Genomic DNA, 19,290 nt, shown 5'->3' on the forward strand with positions numbered 1-19,290 from the left:
ACTGTGAATTGCTCAGCTGAAGCATCTGCTTAAATGTTATGTTTGCTCTGAAGTTGAAAAGTGTACTGAACCATTTGAAAACAATACCAAACATGTAATGATGCACACATGCCTACCCATGGATATACTGTGTTTAATTCAGGTTTTCTATCACAGCAGGCCAATGCAATGTACATCATTAGAGATGTGGAAGGGGCCCCTTCTGAAGAGGGACTGGAAAAATAATGTCTGTGAGGACACATTGAGGCAAAACTGCTCAAATCCCTGAACTTCAAATAAAATTTAAATCAAGCATTCTTGTATGCCACACCTTACAAACAGAAAGGAGAGGCATAAATTTTAAAGGCAGCCTTTCTCTTATAAGAAGTCTGGCATTCCTTACTCTATACCATATAACTTCTGCAATTTACTGGCACAATATAACAGCAAGAATAAACAGTTAGTAGGTGATATAAAACTTGGATGATGAAGTTGTGTCTCTGCAGAAGTCAGTGGTGAAATTGTAACTGTATCAACAGGGTCACGGTGTGTTTTTAGTGGCTAGCAGTATGACAGTTGTCTCGGGGTGAGCTAACCTGCATGTTCAAGGCTAAGCATGTTAAAGGAATGCTCCTAAAGGACTGATGTATGTATAGTGCATCAACTGCCCCATCTGAAGACAGTATCATGCCATACTCTGCAGAGAATACTTGCAGTGACCGCTCACTGGCTGCAATGAGACAAGTCTGAGTTCAGAGCTGTGCCAGAAGGCATAGAGCAACCCTGGCTGAAGAGGATTAGAAAGTAATTTTCCATGCAGACTAATTTTACATCCACTACTAGCCCTTGTTAGCAGAGAGCTGATCAAGTGGAATACTGGGCCAAATTTTTCCCATGTGTCTGATGAAGGGGGCTCTGCCCTGGGGCCCTGGTGCATGTGCAGGAGGTCTTGCATTCATAGATCCACTGAATCACAGAATGCTTTGCACTGGAAGGGACCTTTAAAGACTACCTAGTCCAATCCCTATGCCATGGGTAGGGACATCCTTCACTACACAAGGTTGCTCAAAGCCCCGTCCAACCTGGCCTTGAACACTTCCAATGATGGTGCATCCACAACTTCTCTGGGCAACCTGTAACAGTATCCCAACACCCTCATCATAAAAAATTTATTCCTTATGTCTCATCTAAACCTACCCTCTTTCAGTTTAAAGCCTTTAGCCCTTGTCCTGTCATTTTAGGCCCTGGTAAATGTCTCTGTCTTTCTTATAAGCCCCCTTAGTATATTGAAAGGCCACAAGAAAATCTCCTGGCAGCCTTCTCTTCTCCAGGCTGAACAACTTCATTTGTGGCAGCAGAGCCATCTGGCCTTGTGTTGCTCCATACCCACCCTTCCTGCCACAGTGTATATAGTTGTGGCAGTTGCTAAGCATGTGAGCGATGAGGAAATGCTAAAATAGCAATGCTTTTCAAACAATAGAAGTTAAATAAAAAATTGTAGTGCTTATAGCATAGTATGGGACTACTTACTATTTTTAGCCTGATCATACTTCTATACTGCTACTCATTGTACATGCATTTGAACATCATGCAGTTTCACAGTTAAATTAAAAAGGATGAAGAGCAATGGCCACTTGTGAAGGGATTTGGAGATACAGATTGCATGGCTCACAAACCCTTCAGGTCTGCGGTGCAGTGATTTGTACTACATTATGGCACACTGGGTTTCAAAGTAATTCATACTTATTAGCAGGAAAAGTTAAATGTTGGTTTTGGCCTGAATGTGAAGGGAATGGGTAATTTTAGCACCTAGGATGTATATTAGCTGCCTTCGTTGCACTATCATGTTTTATACTTGGCTCTTATTAATCCTTTTCAGGCTTTATCAAAATAGAAATCACAGCCATAATTTTCATTGCTCCCTTTATTAACTGGATGTTCGGAAAGGACAATGAAGAAATTCTGGGAGGTAAAACCTGATCTGATACATCCTTGTTGTGCTACCTAACACATTATTGTTCAGGATTTAGGCTAAATACATGAATAAAAGCCAGTTAAGTTACTAATTCCTGTAACACCAGTGAAGGCATGATAAGGATGAATTAGACATGGCATGACTATCAGTAACTCCAAAGTAACATTGGCAGGTCTTGCGTGTTTCCACTTGGTTACAAATCTATTCACATTACTACTGAAAGTGATGTATTTTAAAATAATATACATGAAATAGCCACCACCACTCCCCACCCCCCATCAGAATCCCATTCTGCCAGTTAAAGTGCTGTCACAGGAGACTGCCTCTGGTGACAGTGACAGTGCTGACAGCCACCTCGATGCTTACATGGCAAAAGGCCTTCTGACAGCTTAGAAAAGTGTCAGAATAGCAGTTTCCCATTTTCAGGAGGTATTTTACCAAGTAAACATTGTGGCTGTTTTGAAATTAATTTCTTTCAAAAACACAACAGAAGAAAGCAATTTACACAAATGCCAAAAAAGCACGAGTCTGTGGGTGTCATGAAAATAAAACCTTAAATTTTGGCTAGAATTAATTAAGCAATCACCTGTTTCTTTTTTCTGTTGCTCTCAAGAAAAAGTTAAAAAAGAAAAAAAAATCAAACTAGCATGACCTTTAAAACTAGAGAGGTTTAGTGGCTCTATCTAAATGAACAACATACACATCAGTGTTTCATGTGGGTAAGTCTTTGAAGTACACTCCAAAATAAAAGGCTCAGCGTTAACTAAGCAGAAATTAGCTATGTAACAGACAGCGCTATGGCTAGAACCAAAATACTGCAGAAATATTTAAAAGAAATGAGTGTCCTTTCCCAGTAGAGGAGTTGGGACTGTGTTTTTCCACATGGCACGTCCTTGTAATTCTAGGTTTAGTGATGAATAGTGAAAATTCCTTTCAGTTAGGGACTTTTGGCTCCTTCATCCAAATACCACATGCAGCACTATGTAAAGTTTGTCCCTGTTGGAAAGAGGGAACAAGGGGAAGTTATTTGCGGGTGCATCAGAGGATGGTTTGTGATGGAGGATGTTCAGGAGCCGTGCCAAGCAGGTGTCCTGCACCCAAGCTTGTTCTCAGTTCTCCCTTTGCCCTGAAAGTGACTCCTTTTCACCTGGTACGAACAGCAGCCCCCTCTCCTTCATGGGGTCAGACAGATGGCTTGGAGCATGGAGGGAGGGAAAGAAGAGTACGTGAGGCTCCTGCTTACCCTGCTTAGCTAGGTCTAACATCAACATGTTGTCCTCTGGGCCTTAAAAGAGTGTCTTGGGGACTCAGACCTGGTTCTGAGTCAGTGGGAAGTGGCCTCTAGCACTCTGCATTGCCTTCCCCCGAAGTAACTTGAGAGTACCTGAGGACCATCCAAAGGCACGGTACTCCTGTTACAAATCAAACCAGATCTTATCAGAAGCACCCCAGTCTGTGCAATTTTTTTTTATATATGTCCTGTAAATGTCTTTTTTTTCCAGAAATGAGAAGAAATATATAAGCAGATACTGGAAAGAAGTTAAAGTTGGAGACTTTGTGCAGCTTCGCTGTAATGAAATTATACCTGCTGACATATTGCTGCTCTCCTCAAGTGATCCTGATGGACTGTGCCATATAGAAACAGCTAACCTGGATGGTGAAACTAACTTAAAACAAAGACAGGTGGTGAGGAGGTTCTTAGAGCTGGTAAGTCACCATTTGTAACTCTCATTTAAGATAAGAATTTGTTTCAGGTAAGTAAAATGTTCACCAATCCACTCCACACCAGCTAAATCTGCTTGTTCTAGTAGTGCTAATGAATTACTGTTATGGTTGTCATTAAAATACTAGCACTTGCCAACAGCTGACCTCATCATAGTATCAGAAGTTTTACCATAATTTTCCCCTGAATTTGAATAGGAATTATTTGGGGCAATTGTGTGCGGTTGGAAAATGTTGGGGTTTTTTAATGGCTTCTATTGTAGCTTGATTTTTGAAAACACATTTTAACTGCCCAGTGAGAAGATATTTAAATATAAACAACTACTTTTCCTGCCTGCAAACCGGATCAGTTTCAATTAGGAATTTTGCCTGAAACTCTGTGTTGCAGAATATTCCTCCAGCACTTGGAGCATTAAAGCTTGTAAGATTTAAAGGGACAGCATACGCATTCTGGAGGTGTCTGTGCTGAAAAACTGTCTTTTTTTACTGCTCTCTCACTGTGCTTATCTCTCCCCAACAGCACTATTTTGAAACAAAACAAAACCCAGATCAGTTACTGTCAGCAGAATTAGAGGAAATTACCTGAAGTTTTACTTGCTTTAATAATCTTACTGAAATAGTATTCATTTCTCTGCCCTCCTCTCCCACCCCTCTTGCCAGCTAACCCTAGTTTCCTGTATTTTGTCAGAAAAAAAAGAAATTATTTTCTAGAACTCAGCTTCATCTATTTTCCTAGTAGCTCTTCTCATTTGAGAGATTTTGCAAATAATGAGAGCTGCTGCCCTGAACCACTGCCATTAAAGGTAACTACAGAAGCCCATAGTTGTACAGAGGTAGATCAGCATTAATGAAGTTGCATTCCAACTGACAGGATAAAAATCAATGATGTGCCTTCCAAATAATTCTTTATGGTAGATAGAGCCTTTCTCTGAATAGCTTGTAAAAATGTGAGATAAAGACTTGTTTAATCATCAGCGATTTCCACGTAGAATTTAGACATGACACGGCAGCTACCGCCACGACAAGAAGCTTAATCAGCTACAGGTCAAATGCTTCAAAAACTTGGACTGTTTCAAAGAAGCTAATTGAATCGCTTCTCAAACGTCCCATCCTGTTCCCACTGAGAAGAAATTTCTCCCAGTGGGTAGAGCTCCAGGCAGGTACTCAGACGATGTATTGCAGTTCTCTGCCAGCGTAGACTTCCTACATGAGCTCAGGCACATTATGTAGGACAAAAAATATAGATTGCATATAAGCTACTGAATACAGGGATGCTTTTGTGTTTGTGGGTACAGTTATAAGCTAAGGGCATGTCCCAGCTCTATATCAAAGGAAGACCCAGGACGGCATCAGTTCCTCTACTCATCCACAGCAGATGGTTGGAGTTCTGTGATCCAAGACCATCTGACACACAGTAGGAGGTGTTGGTAAACACAGTGAAAAGTACTGATATGTCCAAGTACAGATCATCACAAGGCTGGCTTTCAAGAGCCTTGCTGCTCAGAGGAGTCCCTTATACTGCATCAGGATCCACAGCTTCCTGGCAGCAGAGTCACAATTCAGCACTGGGAGTGTGATTCCTGGAAGCTGATGGGATGAGAGGGGACCTGCTGACACTACAGACTCTCCTGCTTCTGGGAGCTGTGATGCCTAGATGTGTGCCTGAGCCATCAGTTGTGGAGTCACTCTTCTGTCTTTAACCAGTGAACACATGCATGCATTAATACAGCAGGAAAACCGGGAGGAAGTACCCCTGCAATCTCATGTTTGACATACTTACTGAGGTTTAAATTGCTGATCCAAACCAGGCAGCTAAAGACTTCCAAGTCTAGGTTTTGTACAGTTTGGGAAGACCTATAACTTTTAGACTGTTGTGTGGAAGTGAGTGGCAGTGCCATTTCCTCCTCAGACAGGTTAAAGGTTATCAGAGACTGAACTGGACCCTGTTAGGAAAGAAGTCTGAGGAAACAGTGCCTACCTAGGGAATTAAAGCTAGGTTTATGTGCGAAGCAGCTCAGCACTTCAGGGTACATGTGGCGTGACTTGCTCAGTATAGCCACCTTTACTAAGCAAATCAGTTATCATATAGATACTTACAGTCAGCTTTGTAGACACCTAACACACTTTGCATTTCCAGCCCATCCTCCTTCCATATCTTAGTTCTCTTTATTACAAGATGATTATGGAACTTTTCTATCTCAGAAGTTTGCTCCAAAATATGTGGATAAATAATTTTTAAAAGTATATTTTAGATCACAAGATGCCTAGCTACAATAGCAGTGAGGTCCATAATAAATTGTCAGGGGTTAAACTGGGGTTAGTGACAGAAAGCTCATTCATTCCAATGAAAACAGGACTGGGCCCCAAGAAGTCAAGTATTGAAAGAGAGCTTGTAAGGGAACCACATGTGACTACCTCCCCTCTCTTAAAATAGCTGAGAAAGCAGGAAATATCCAAGCCCGGGTTCCTGTGTCAACTAAGTTGTAGGCAAAGTGCACACCTGCAAGTACCAAGTCCTCAGCAGCTGCAGCATCACAGAGCCTCTCTGTAACAGCATCCCGTAAGTTATCCCACAGAATACTTGCCATCCTCATTAAAGTCCTGGCCAAAACTTGTCTGAGCATGCTGTTAATTCATGCAGCAGCATTAGCTTCCTCACTCCAGACTAGTAGGGATAGATTCTTACTGGTTCTTGAAGATGTTGCCCTGCTGAGAGACATTCAGCAGTGGGACAGAGCGAGCTGCTTGGGAAATGTTGAATGAATAGCAGGGCCACAGCCAAGTAGCATGGAATAGCAAGGTGATGCCCGTTTTTTGGACTGCAGTTCAGTTTCCACAACTGGAGAGAGCTTATTGTTAGATCTCATAAAATACTTTGGAAGACCAAACTTTTCTTGCACCAAATGCTGGCCATCCTGTTACCAAACCTCAGAGAAGTTCATTCCCAAATCTCTTATAGGACCTGCATCCCAACGTGTGTATGCATTGGACAAGAATGCTTTTACATTTTTATATTACTGTTGTACTCAGTAGAACAACTCTCAGTTATGTTTATAGATGTTTGGTTCTGTGTCATTCTGCAGCCCTGTTGTTCAAGCAGGAAAACAAACAAATAGATTATGTAGTCCTGACCCTCTCTTTCCCACACTGCTAAACTCTTCCCCCACCCCCCTTACAGAATGACATGCCTGGTCATGTGGCTTATCATAGGACAAGAAACACAGATTTTTTTGAATCTTCTTCTTAAAATATCAGCTGCCCGTAGCTGTCTTTGAATAATTTCTCTGTAGCAGTATCTCAAACATTTAAAAGAAGCTGTGTTACAAAGCTTGGCATTTCTGTGTTTCTTACATGAACTGCTAACTTCTGAGCACATGCCTGTGAAGCAGATCAATGCAGGATAGCTATTTCTATACCCATCGCTCTGCTGGGCATGGGAAAGGAGCGGGGGTGGGGGTAAGAACAGTTGTTTTAAGCCACTTTTATGCTTTCCTTATTCTGTCCTTGCCCTGTGCCCACCCATGCAATTTACAGTCCCACAGGTCTGTGCTGAGCTGCTTGCCATAGAGAGCCTGGTTGCCAATTTGGAGTCACTGAAGTGGGGTGTGTGCTAGGCAGTCCTCTTGCAACCACAGCACTCTCTCCAAATCCTCTCCACAGGCCAGCAAGCCCAGCGCTGTTACATTGAATAGACCAGTCCTCTGGAAGGGCAGCCATTCTGCTAGCATGCTCTGAACGATCTTTCTGTGTCTCTCTTCAGCGTTAACAGCATATAAGGTCCATAGTCTCAGACAGTAAAAGGTCTTATAGTTTCCTTCTTCCAAATCTTTATTCAGAAAAGTACCATTCTGATCTCTTTTTAGCCCGACTCTTGAAGCAGCAATGAGCAATTATAGAAGCAGTTCTGTACCGTTGTCTCCAGTGCTTTGCAGGCATTATTATACTCTAAACATATGCTCAGAAGATCCAAGATCAGCATTTGTGGGCTTGGATTGGATCTCTCTGCTTGTGAATTCCAAGAAACTCTGTTCCTTTATAGTGCAAGTGACCAGAAACATTGCTTATTTTAGTGCTGCTTTCATTTGTCTGAGCAATTTATAGTAGACTGGGAACATAATGCTTCTTAGCTTTCTGTGTTTGTTAACGAATGTGATCTATCTGACACAAACCTGTGCCTTCTGTACACAATTCTACAACCTATCCTTAGACAAGCTGTGAGAAGTCACGGATATATTCCTCTGTGGCTTGTATGTCTGAACATACCAGTTTTAATGTATACCTTGTTGTTGTACGCTCACAACAGTCAGTCAAGAAAAAAAGAAATCACTCGGTGAGTAGGTTAAAAAGGAAAAAAAGGAAACAGGAGATTTTTCAAAGGCCTTGACATTTTTTCCTCTGAGACTTTAAATACTGTGGTCTTGTTATCCAGCTACTACAGCAACAGGATGTGCTAGAAATGTTTAAAATAGTCAGAAATGTACTTCTGCATGCTCTGTCTTTAAAGTCAAAAGGATAGTGGACTGTCTTCACACTGAAACATGGATCAGATCCATGTGTGCAGTGTGACACGCTGGCGAATGCAGCTGGGAGAAAGCACTGTGCTAAATCCCACTGTGAGTGATCTAACAGTGTTAGCAGTGACCAGTAAGCATCACTTGGAAAAAACAAGTGTTTCTTGGTATTCCACCAGTTTCCTTCTAATTTGTAACCCACCCTCGCTGCTGCCGAGTCACAGAGCCATTTCTGGTGTGCTGGATCTAATAGGAGACACAGTAGGCAGGAGGAATCAATGTGTTTTCTGTGCTACTCTGCAGGCTGCTGTGCCACCACACCCTCTGCAGTTGCTTATGGAATGTTTTCAGTGTCAGCCGCTCTTCAGAGAGCGGATAAGCAGATATAACTTGGGCTGTGAAAGCTCAAAACTCCCTTTCAGGTTTCATAAACTTGATTTAGGATATTTTGATAGTATGAATCTAGACTCATGAAAAACATTTACATTTTCTTGCTGCCTTGTAGTATGAAACAAACAAAATACTCCACTGTTTTTACTCAGTATGCCTTTTAACAAAATCCACAAAGACTCTCTGTGGATTCTGGAGCGGCTTATGGTTTATTAACCACTGGCCATGTCCTGGATGTTTATGTGGAAAGCTTCAGTTCAGCTGAAAGCTAAGCTAAATGTAGCAGCTGCCATCCCCTGTGAGAAGGTGCATGTATCCCTCTGAGAGCTGGTGGGTGTAGAGGATAGATTTTTTTCCCCTATCATTTTCTCCTAAGAGTAGACCTTCGTTCAAAACAAGCTTGTACTAGCATGATTAAACAGCTTTATATAAGTCTTGCAAGTGACTTTGTGGCTCCTTATTTACTTTGTCTAAAAAGCACATCTGAATTTGGTGTCTGCCTGTTTGGGAGGGTTCACCTGAATGGAGACTAGCATCAAAATAACTCATTAGTCTGATTTCCTCACAAGTCAGTATGTGAACCCTTCTGGAATATGTATAAACTCAGAGCCTTTGCTTACTCCAGGCACGTTTGCTCATCTGTCCCAGCCTTGGAAGCTGGGCTGAATTGACAGATCCAGCTTGCATTCCAGCCCTACCTGTTCTTGCACAGTGCTGGAAGCATACTGGGTACAGCTGGACTTAGAGGAACAGTCCCACAGCTTCCTGTTCCAAGCATTAAGCCATTTATACCATCTCTTTCTTGCCCTGTGAGTCCTAGGCAGAAACTGAACCAGAAGAGAAGACAAGACAGCTTTCTGGAAGGGCTGCACTGTAAGCCTCACTGTTGGTGGCTGCAGGCTGCTCTATGTATGAGGTACTTTGGGAAGGGCATCTCATGCTAACTGCATGAAAACAGCTCAAAGGGCAGCCATGGTATCTTAATGTAGGTGTTCCTTTTGCATTCACATTTTCTCCCTCAAAAAAGTAAAAAAAAAAAAAGAAAGCAATTTTCAAATTTTGGTTTAGCCTAAATTGAGCTAAGATTTCTTGTACAGCCATCTGCATCACTTAAACTAGCCCAGTTTGAGAGAAGAGCTGAAGTTAAACGACCACAACTCCCAGGCGGACTAGATTTCAACTCATCCACTGATAGGAGCTTCTCATCTCAAAGAGTCTGATGGAGTCTTCTAAAGCAACACATAAATGGGCATAGCTATACTCTCCCTGTTGCTCCTTGTCCCACTAATACTCTCAGGCTATCACACCCTGAAATTAGTGGGAATACTGCACTATTATAATCAAGTAGATGTGAACTAGTCAGCATATTTAGTGTTGTTCAGACTGCACTTCAACAAGGTAGAATCAGGCCACAAGAACAGTGAATGTCTCTCTAGCATCTTTTGGGGCTTATCCCTTGTGCCTTTCTTTTTTGCAGTATTTTGAGAAGGTTCACAAGGCTAGGAAAGTGGCTCGAAAATTCCAGATACACACATGTTAAAACAGCAGATTAGTGCTCCATCCCACACATGTTGCCAAAATTAGATTTCCCTGAGGGAAAAGAGAGTTAAAAAAAACAATCGAACAAGCAAAATAAAACAATGCTTTTCCGTATGCACTACCAGAATATTAAATTAAAAACTATTTTTTTAGTTCTAGAGTTTAACTGAAGATTTTAGGGAAGCAAGTCTTGTAAGAAGACTTGTGTTTGTCAGTGCAAAATGCAAGCTTGTCACACCCTGTGAAGACCTTTGTCTGAGGTCATGCCTTGAACATTCAGTAGATTTCTTTGATGAGCGTTGAATCGTTACAAAAAGCTCTACACCTATATTGTTGTATCTTTTTTTGGATAGTACCATGTTCAGAGATGACTTGTGTAGAAACCGTGGACATGTCTATTTAAAGAGGAAGCAACTACCGTCTCTCTAACAGAGAAACAAACATACAGAAGCTGCGTGCAGAACAGCCTGGTGCAGAGCAAGACCCAAGTCAGTGCTGTGGCAAACTCTTATGCGAGCTAGAAGTCCTAAAGAAAGGCTGAAAACAATTTTTCACTCTATCATTTTACCATGGCATTTAGTCAGCAGTCTCACACTGGGAGATATGGGGAAATAAAAAACTCAAGAATGAGGGTTCACTTCCTCCTTGGTCAGCTTTAAGCAAGGTTATAAACTCTTTCTAGTTTCCATTGTGCAGGTGTCCAGGCCGCAAGTTTGACTGTCGAGAGAGCTTCATTAGAGGGACAAAGAATTTGAATAACTGTAAGAGAAAATTTTGGTTATCTTAATCTAAGCGTGGGGGCGGGGAGGTGGGAAGGGACAGAGAAGGGGTCCAGTTCTGAAGAGTGCTGAGTACTTGACTTTTGCCATTGGCTTTGTCTGTTTGGTTTTGTGTTTAAATATAGGTTAAAGGGGCTAAATTGATGAATCTAAGTTTGAATGTCTTGGCTGTGAAGGACCTCCCATCCCTAGAGTAATCCTTCCAGCACCGGTGGAACAGTGGTAAATCCATGTAAGGGAATGTATTATGCCAGTGCTTGTGCTGTGTCTGACCTCTAGACAGGCAGGACATTTCATTCTCTGTATCAGTAGTCCAGCATCTTTCCGTTGTGCTGTTTTTCTGAAAATGCATTAGAAAACAAGAGAGCATTTCAGGTCCGTAGAGAAAAAAAAAAATGCTATACTGCTTTCCTGTTACAGAGAAGTAAACATTTACATTTAAAGCAAGTTAAGAAGGGATTTTCCAATTAATTTTTTTTTCTTTTTTTTTGTCATGACTTTTCTGATCTCCTAGCCTAATTCAGTTTTACTGAACAAAAGTTTATTTCTGGAACTGTTTATTCCTTAGCCATACATTGGCCTGTCAGCTGGGAACAGGAAATATCTGGAATATCTGTTCTCAGAAATGAGATTTTGTAATATAATGCTGAGAACTCCTGATTTCAGAGCCAGGATTTCTGAGCTGGAAACACATCACGCTACACTTGTCTCTGATACCATAACCCCAGTTGGCAGTATCAGTGGTTAGGAAAGGATGGAAGGGCCTTCTTTTCCAGAGTGGGAGGGTTCACAGTATTAAGCCACGTGTAACCCCAGCTATGATGGTATGGTCTCACTTTGCTTTGGGAGCACTGAGGTAGAGAAGGGGTCTGCTTTTCTGCCAGAAAACGCAGAGCATCAGAATGAGGAACTCCTGTATTTATCTCAGCATCCAGGATGTGAGCCCTCATCCCACTTCTCTTTTCTCCACCTGCCCCCCCTCCAAGTCTTTTACACATTTTAGTACTGATAAGGAAGGCCATGGAAGCCAGTAGAAATTTGCATTAAAATGTTACTTACATGGGAAGTGGCTGCCCGTATGTCTCAAAACTGTTATTTCAATAAACTCATGAAAATTTCCATTCATTGGTTATACTCGGGTTCATACTTTCAAGTTCTGCTATGGCTCTGTGATGGTCAGACACTTTACATATGTGTATGTGCTTGTGAGAGAGAAAGCTATGATTGTCCTGTAGGTACGTGTCTGGAGAAGATACTGTTATCCACACAGAACTATAGCCCTTATACTTCCATTTGGTTTTGAATTAAAAACATCAGTAGTCCATGGAGATTTATAGGCAACAGTGCTAATACTCTAATTCAGCTTTCTTAATGACAAATGGGCTGGTTTACATCAAAGCAGGAAACACTTAGCCTTTTGGCTTCTAAGAGAAAGAGAATTTGACGTTTAAGATACAGCATGGTTAGAAAGCACATATAATTTGTCATAAGCATTTACCAGCCTCTACTTAACTTTTCCAAGCCTGTTTGCTCATTATATTTTTGGCCTGACTTGATTAAATACCAGATTCAAAACCATGCCCCAGATGGCTAAGTATTCTCCTATACCTGTATAGCAATGTGGCCTGCATGGCTGAGATCACAGGGATCTGACTTACAGGCTGCTGCAGTGTAACAGGAGGAGATAAAAATGACTTTGTACTGCTATTAACTACATGGAGGTGGGTCATGTCAGCTGTTAAGAAACAAAAAGCAATGGAGTATCTCCTGGTGCTCCACCAGAAGCTGTTTCAGCTGTCTTTGTTTAAAGTAGATAACTGATAATGACATGGAAGAAAAATTACACAAACTATTTTATTAAATGATGTTCTCCCTGTTGGTCTTATTGCTGACATTTGTTCTCATTGGTTGCACTTCCACATCTCATATTTATTGAATGCTTATAATAATGAATATTTGCATAAGAATCATGTAATCATAGAATAGAATGGAAGGGAACCTTTAAAGACCATCTAATCCAACACCCCTGCCATAGGCAGGGACACCTTTCATTAGATCAGGGTGTTGAAAGCCCCATCCAACCTGACTTTGAACACTTCAGTGATGGGGCATCGACAACTTTTCTGGGCAACCTGTTCAAGTGTCTTACCACCCTCGTAGTAAAAAATTAATCCTTATATCCAATCTAAATCTACTCTCTTTCAGTTTAAGACTGTTGCCCCTTGTCCTGTCAGTGCAGGCCTTGGTAAAAAGTCCCTCTCCAGGTTTCCTGTAGGCCCCCTTTAGGTACTGGAAGGCTGCTAGAAGGTCTTCCCGGAGCCTTCTGTTCTCCAGGCTGAACCTCAACTCTCTCAACCTTTCTTCACAGGAGAGGTGTTACAGCCCTCGGATCATTTTCATGACCCTCCTCTGGACCCATTCTAACCAAGTCCATATCTTTCTTATACCAGGGTCCCCAGGGCTGGATGCAGTACTTCAGGTAAGGTCTCGCAAGAGCAGAGTAGAGGGGGAGAATCACCTTCCTCAACCTACTGGCCATGGTTCTTTTGATACAGCCCAGGATACGGTTGGCTGTCTGGGCTGCAAGCGCACATTGCGGGCACGTATCCAATTTTTCATCCACCGGTATCCCCAAGTCCTACTCCACAGGGCTGCTCTCAATCCATTCATCCCCCAGTCTGTATTGATACTGGGGATTGCCCGGACCCAAGTACAGGACCTTGCACTTGGGCTTGTTAAACTTCATGAAGTTCACATAGGTCCATTCTTCAAGACTGTCTCAGGGTCCCCCTGGATGGCATCCCTTCCCTCAAGTGTATCAACTGCATCACTCAGTTTGGTGTCATCTGCAGACTTGCTGAGGGTGCACTCAATCCCACTGTCTACATCACTCATGAATAGTACTGGTCCCAGTACAGACCCTTGAGGGACACCACTCATTACTGTTTTCCACTTGGACATCAAACCATTGACTGTAACTCTTTGGACATGGCCATCCAGCCAATTCCTTATCCATCTAACAGTCCATCCACCAAACCCGATCTCCCTGATTTAGCGGCAAGAATGTTGTGGAGGAACGTATCAAAGGCCTTGCAGAAATCCCAGGTAGATGACATCTGCCCAAGAGGATAATAAAGCTGGTGAGGGAAGCCTGCACAAGAGTAGTAGACTCTGCTGTTCTGTGTCCTGATTCAACAGGTCATATTCGTGTATGTTTTAATGCGACACTTAACTGAACAAAGCATACAGATTACTGAAGACAAGACTATGCAGGCACTTTGTAACCATTGTGCGTGCCTGAAGCATGAGGCTGGCTAGAGCGTGGAACAGGGAAGCAAACTTCAATCCCTACCTCAATGATATGTGTTCGTCCCCCTCAGCCCATTTCCCAGCTCTGCTGTCCAGTTTTGGAAGTGGCAAGGCCATCATGAATTTCTTTTCATAAGATCTATGCAGTCATCTGGTGTCTGAAAAAATCACCCTTGAATTCCTTGAGTTTTTGAAAAGATGTTTTTCACTTTGCCACCGGAGTCTTTAGCCTGCTGACTGAAAAGGAACTTGTTCAGTAAAATAGGTAGTAGATGAGAATCAACAGACCTGAGAGCGAAGCTCTTAGCCAAAGTGTTCTGCAGCCATCACAACTTCCCCCATGCACCGTGCACGCCAACCACAGCCCTGCTGACCTCAGACTGACTGTTAACCTTCACAGCTGCCCCTCCACCCTCTCCACAAAGCTACGAGGGAAGTATAGAAACAGCTGGGCTTAAGCGGAGAAGGTGCAGGCAAATGCCGCGTTTGCCTTAGAAGCCTTAGTAGGGCAGGCACGTGATGGTGGATGTTGATTCAAGATACAATTCCAAGTGAAGATGGTGTGAGAGTGTCCAGCTCGGGGAGTTTTTACTTGGTCATATAGCCTTCTCACGCTGGAGATGCACGTGGAAAGGCTGACAAACCTGTGATCATGCTGATATGAATGCTGCCCAGTAGTATATGGAATAAAAGGTGCCTTTTCATTAGGACTGCTGCTCTCCCTCTGTGCTCTCCTGCAGCTGGCAGTGGCTGGAGTCTCTCAGTTCCTTGGGTGGTTTGCTGTCTGTTACAAGTTTCCCTCACATCCTAGAAATGTTTCTTAAATGTAATGTAATGCCTTGCAAGGTAAAGCTGGTTTTATCCAGATTCCCCGTCTTCACATTGAGGTGGGCTCATCAAGCTTTGCTGTGTTTTACTGCATCCCGAGACTACAGCTGCTACCGTTAGGTTTTACCATTCATAAGGAAAACCTTTCATTACCAGCCACTCTCTCTCCTGTCAGGACTCTGATGTTCTGGTTTGTGTTTGTGGGATGGTGTAAGAGAGGTGCTTGGCGTTTCACTTTTCTGGTTGAAGGGTCTTAGGTCTTCCCATTCCCATTTCTTCTGGCAGAACTTCATCCCACAAGAAGTCAGACTGGCCAGCAGCCCGGACTAGAGCAGGAGTAGGCTAAGGTATATTCGGAAGCTGACCTTGAGCTGTTGTGCTACCAAATTAAAATGACTGTGCAATGTTACTGCCACTAATCAAGTGAAGTTTTCTGCCAGCAGTTACAAAATGCAGCAGAAAGACTGCTAGAAATCTCTCCAGAAAGGAGAAAGCACTGGAGAGTGGGGAGGGTTTCATCTTACCGCGTGTCTGTGCGCATGAAGCGAAAAGCCTCTGGAGGAGCAGTGCGGGTTGTATGCAGAGTTTTGTGAGGCCTTGAGAGGCTTGGTTTGTGGTTTAGTTAAAGCACTGAGCCAATGCTGAGGCTGGTTCTTACAGAATATGAACCCATTCACTTATTTCAGTGGCTGACTTTTGGAACAGGCAGATACCACTTTTTTAATTGTCCAGGTTTGGGTCCGTATTTCAGCCTTGACATACTCTGTTCCCTTACCACTCTCCAGCACTACTATAGTCCACGAACGAATTCACTCACACCACTGTAATTTTCAGTGCTTTGCTAAGGATGGCCATCATCCCAAGGGACATTAGAACTTGCATATGCATATTTTCAGCGTTGCTAACATTTTTTTTTTTTTTTGTATTTTTGTCCCATGATTGACTGACTAACAGCAGTTTCTTCAGCTGGCTGTCATAGAATTACTGAGGTCTTCCTGGGTGTTGCAAGCAACACATTTCTTTTCCTGCAGGCTGGGTATTGCGCTGTTCCCTCATATTATTTTCTACAAAGGGGAAAACTTTTACTTAGGTCAGCCAGAGGAAGATCAGCCCCCTAACATGTATTTGGCTTGTTCAGCTGTTCCAGTGTCTCTGAATACTGAACATCTCTGTTCCATTTAAACAAACAGTACTGAAAAAAATCCAACTATAGTAGTAGTTGTCAGTGTGGAAAACAAAGCTATTAAACTCTGATGTATGGCTGGATCTGTCTAGTTTCTAAATAGCATAGATCAAACTGTTTCTTCCTTTACTTGTGAATTAGTAGCACAGATAAATTCTGCCAGAGAGACTAATGCAGTTTATACATTAAAACATTTCACTCTTTTCATATACAAACAGTCTGCATGCTTTGGATACATAAAATCGATATGCAATTCCAGTTGCACATTAATAAAAGGTCAGTTTCATTTTCTATGGTAAATGCAGGGTACTGCTATATAAAGGAATAATAGGATGGACCAATGCATTAGGAGGATGCGTTCGTATTGCAGTTAAAAGCTTTTAAACTGGAAAGCTATTTTTCTGGCTGAGGCAGGGTTTTGTCTATTAAATATTTCCTCTGAGTTGTCCCCATGACTCCAGTTCTCCCGTTTTGTTTTCTCCAGACATACATGCCGAAACAAATCCCAGAGCCTTCATCCAGCAATTGTACGGCAGGGAGAAGTCTGGATAAAATCGCCAGCATAGCCAGTAAACACAATGCGATAAGCGGGTAACTGTCACTGTCACCTAAGGGCAGCCTGGGATACTCGTGCTGTCCTATTGGAAGGAAGGACTGAACATGAAACTCAGGTTTCTGCAGCAGTAAAGTAGGGCAGATGAATAAATGAAAACATGTTAATAACTATGCATTATTAATATCACTAGCAGGCCATTAAATCACCCATACGACACGCATTTAATGAAGGGGAATATGTTGTTTGAACACTGTAATTGTCAGACTAACTTATCTGGCAGAGCCGCATGCTTTGCTTCCTGAGCTATGACAGTTTCATGAGGTTGCCAGCAGAGTCAAAAAGGTTGGCATTTCACTGTAGAGATCCAGAATGATCCTGCAGCTTAAGCTCCAAAGTCATGTTGGAGAGAGCTAAATTCAGTCTTCTGTTTTTTTGACAGATCTCTATAGTTCCTTCATCCCTCTACCTGTTGGTTTCCAACTCTGTAGAAGCATTGTAACATTTTTTCCCCTCAACGCTTTGCCTTTTTAGGATATAAGTTTTTCAGATGCTGATACATCAATCGTCACCTGAGAGATAAGGGACAGTAGTTTATTTCAAGAAAAATTTTAAAGAAAACACCTTTCCATTATGTTTTCTTCTCCTGTGTACATTTGTGCTTCCACCAGAGACACAGCCCAATTACTGGAGACCTAAGTTATTGTTTTAAATGAAATCATTACCAGGTTTAATAGGTAGAGCATTGTTAAAGCCTAGTCACAAAACCCTTTACATCTGCAATTTAACTTTAATTTGAAATTCAGCTTTGAAGGAATCCATATTTAGCAGGTGTTTGCAATCTGACTAAGTCTGCTTACATAAGGAAAATAAGCCTTCTCATTGCTGCATTTAGAGTAAGAATGAATTTCCTGAAGTTTTAAAAAATTGGAAGAAGTAGGATTTATGGATAGGATGTTAAACATTTTCCTAGCAAGAAGACTCCTGAAGAAATGAAATACATTCTATGGAATCACCGAGTACATAAAATACCTAATATAAGTATCACTGTGTGTCATTTGGTAAGTTTCAAGCTTTCAGAAATACCTATGAGTTCCTAAAAAGTCAGCGGTTTTTTCAGAGGAAGGCAGTGAACTAAGGCTATTTTGGCAAAATGAAAATGTGAAGTCAGGTATTTTGAGGAAAGTCAGTTTCTTATGATTGAATTAAATCCCTTCTTTTTTTTTCTCTTGGTTTTTTTTTTTCCATTTTTCATTTTGTTATGACATGATATGGCAGAAGAGTGAAGCAAGAAGTAGTCTTCACTCCTCCGATGTTTCTTGTGTATCATTTCATACATGCAGAAACCTTCAAAACCTGTTTCTAATATTATATTGGTAAGAAAGAATTCTTACCGCTAGAGTGAAGTGGATAACATTTAGTCACTGAAGGCTTCTGAATGCAGGGTGTGAGCAACCCTGATGTGGGGATATACCTGAATGTTTCTATGCATTCATGGTTGACAAAGTGATGTTCTTTATTTCTGTATTTCTGAAACTCTCAAACCATATGGGAAGAAATGACTGAAACAGAGGTTTCACATCTTTTAAGACCTTGTTATGACTTACCCACTGAAAAAGAACCGTGTTGTGCCATGGTGGTCACAGCAACAGGTTCCTGGTGTCTTGATAGGCCAGGCAGCACTGGATAAGGCATGCCACCAGTTTTACCTTCTCATCCCCTGTGTGCAGGTCTGTGGTCATTCGTTTTTTCAGGCAGTGTTTACCAACCATCCAACCATTCCCTACATTCTCCAGAGCAAAGGCAACGAGATAAATTTTGTGGTTTTACTCTCTGAAGTAACTTGCATTCTATTGCCAGTGTGCAGACAGTACAACATGGGAGCCTTGTTGCAGAGTGGCATTGCTGTGATACCATGATGGTGATGTGAAATTCAAACCCAACAGGAAGAACGGCATCCATCTGAAAGACCAGCAGAGAACCAAACTGGCGCCCGTATGGATCACGCTTATATCCATGCTTAGTGTGTCAAAAAAGCAGGGGCAAGACCTAACATTAGGAAAAGAATGAAAGTCCTAATCTTTTAGAGCCTGCAAGTGCTAAGATAGTGTGAACAGCATGGGCTAGTCCCATTTGCTCAAGACAAAGGGAAACAAGGATTCAGTTCTATTTTCAGCCTCATGGAAGCAAATCTGCATTTCTTGACTGCTAAATATCATCCATATCTCATACTGTTGCTCTTTCACTGTTTCAAAGAGAATTCAAGGTTGATTGGCCTGAAGGGAGAGAAGCACAAGTGGTAATATGATTGTGTGCAGCCTTAGAGTGTTAATGCAGGAGTAAAAACTTGTGAGTTATGGTTGCTGTTTCTTTTTATCTGTTAAAATAATTGAATGTGCTTGACTTTGCTTAGACTTTGACATATGTGGTGCTCATGTTGACTTTTTTCAAAGTCAGCACTCACTGAAACTAGTAAAATCATTTCTGGCCCTTCTTTTAGATTTCTTGTTTCTCCAAGTGAC

At 41.9% G+C, this 19,290-nt stretch overlaps 1 protein-coding gene across 1 annotated transcript in view; it reads left to right on the forward strand.

Moving 5' to 3' along the window:
• Positions 1-19,290, forward strand: part of ATP10A (ATPase phospholipid transporting 10A (putative)) — a 115,376-nt gene that overhangs the window by 42,212 nt on the left and 53,874 nt on the right. The window contains exon 2 of the mRNA XM_069769990.1: positions 3,457-3,661. Coding sequence (XP_069626091.1) covers positions 3,457-3,661 — 205 coding nt within the window. The remainder of the gene's footprint in view (positions 1-3,456; positions 3,662-19,290) is intronic.

The sequence above is a fragment of the Haliaeetus albicilla genome, chromosome 25 (assembly GCF_947461875.1).
Source record: "Haliaeetus albicilla chromosome 25, bHalAlb1.1, whole genome shotgun sequence".
In the NCBI taxonomy this organism is placed as follows: domain Eukaryota; kingdom Metazoa; phylum Chordata; class Aves; order Accipitriformes; family Accipitridae; genus Haliaeetus; species Haliaeetus albicilla.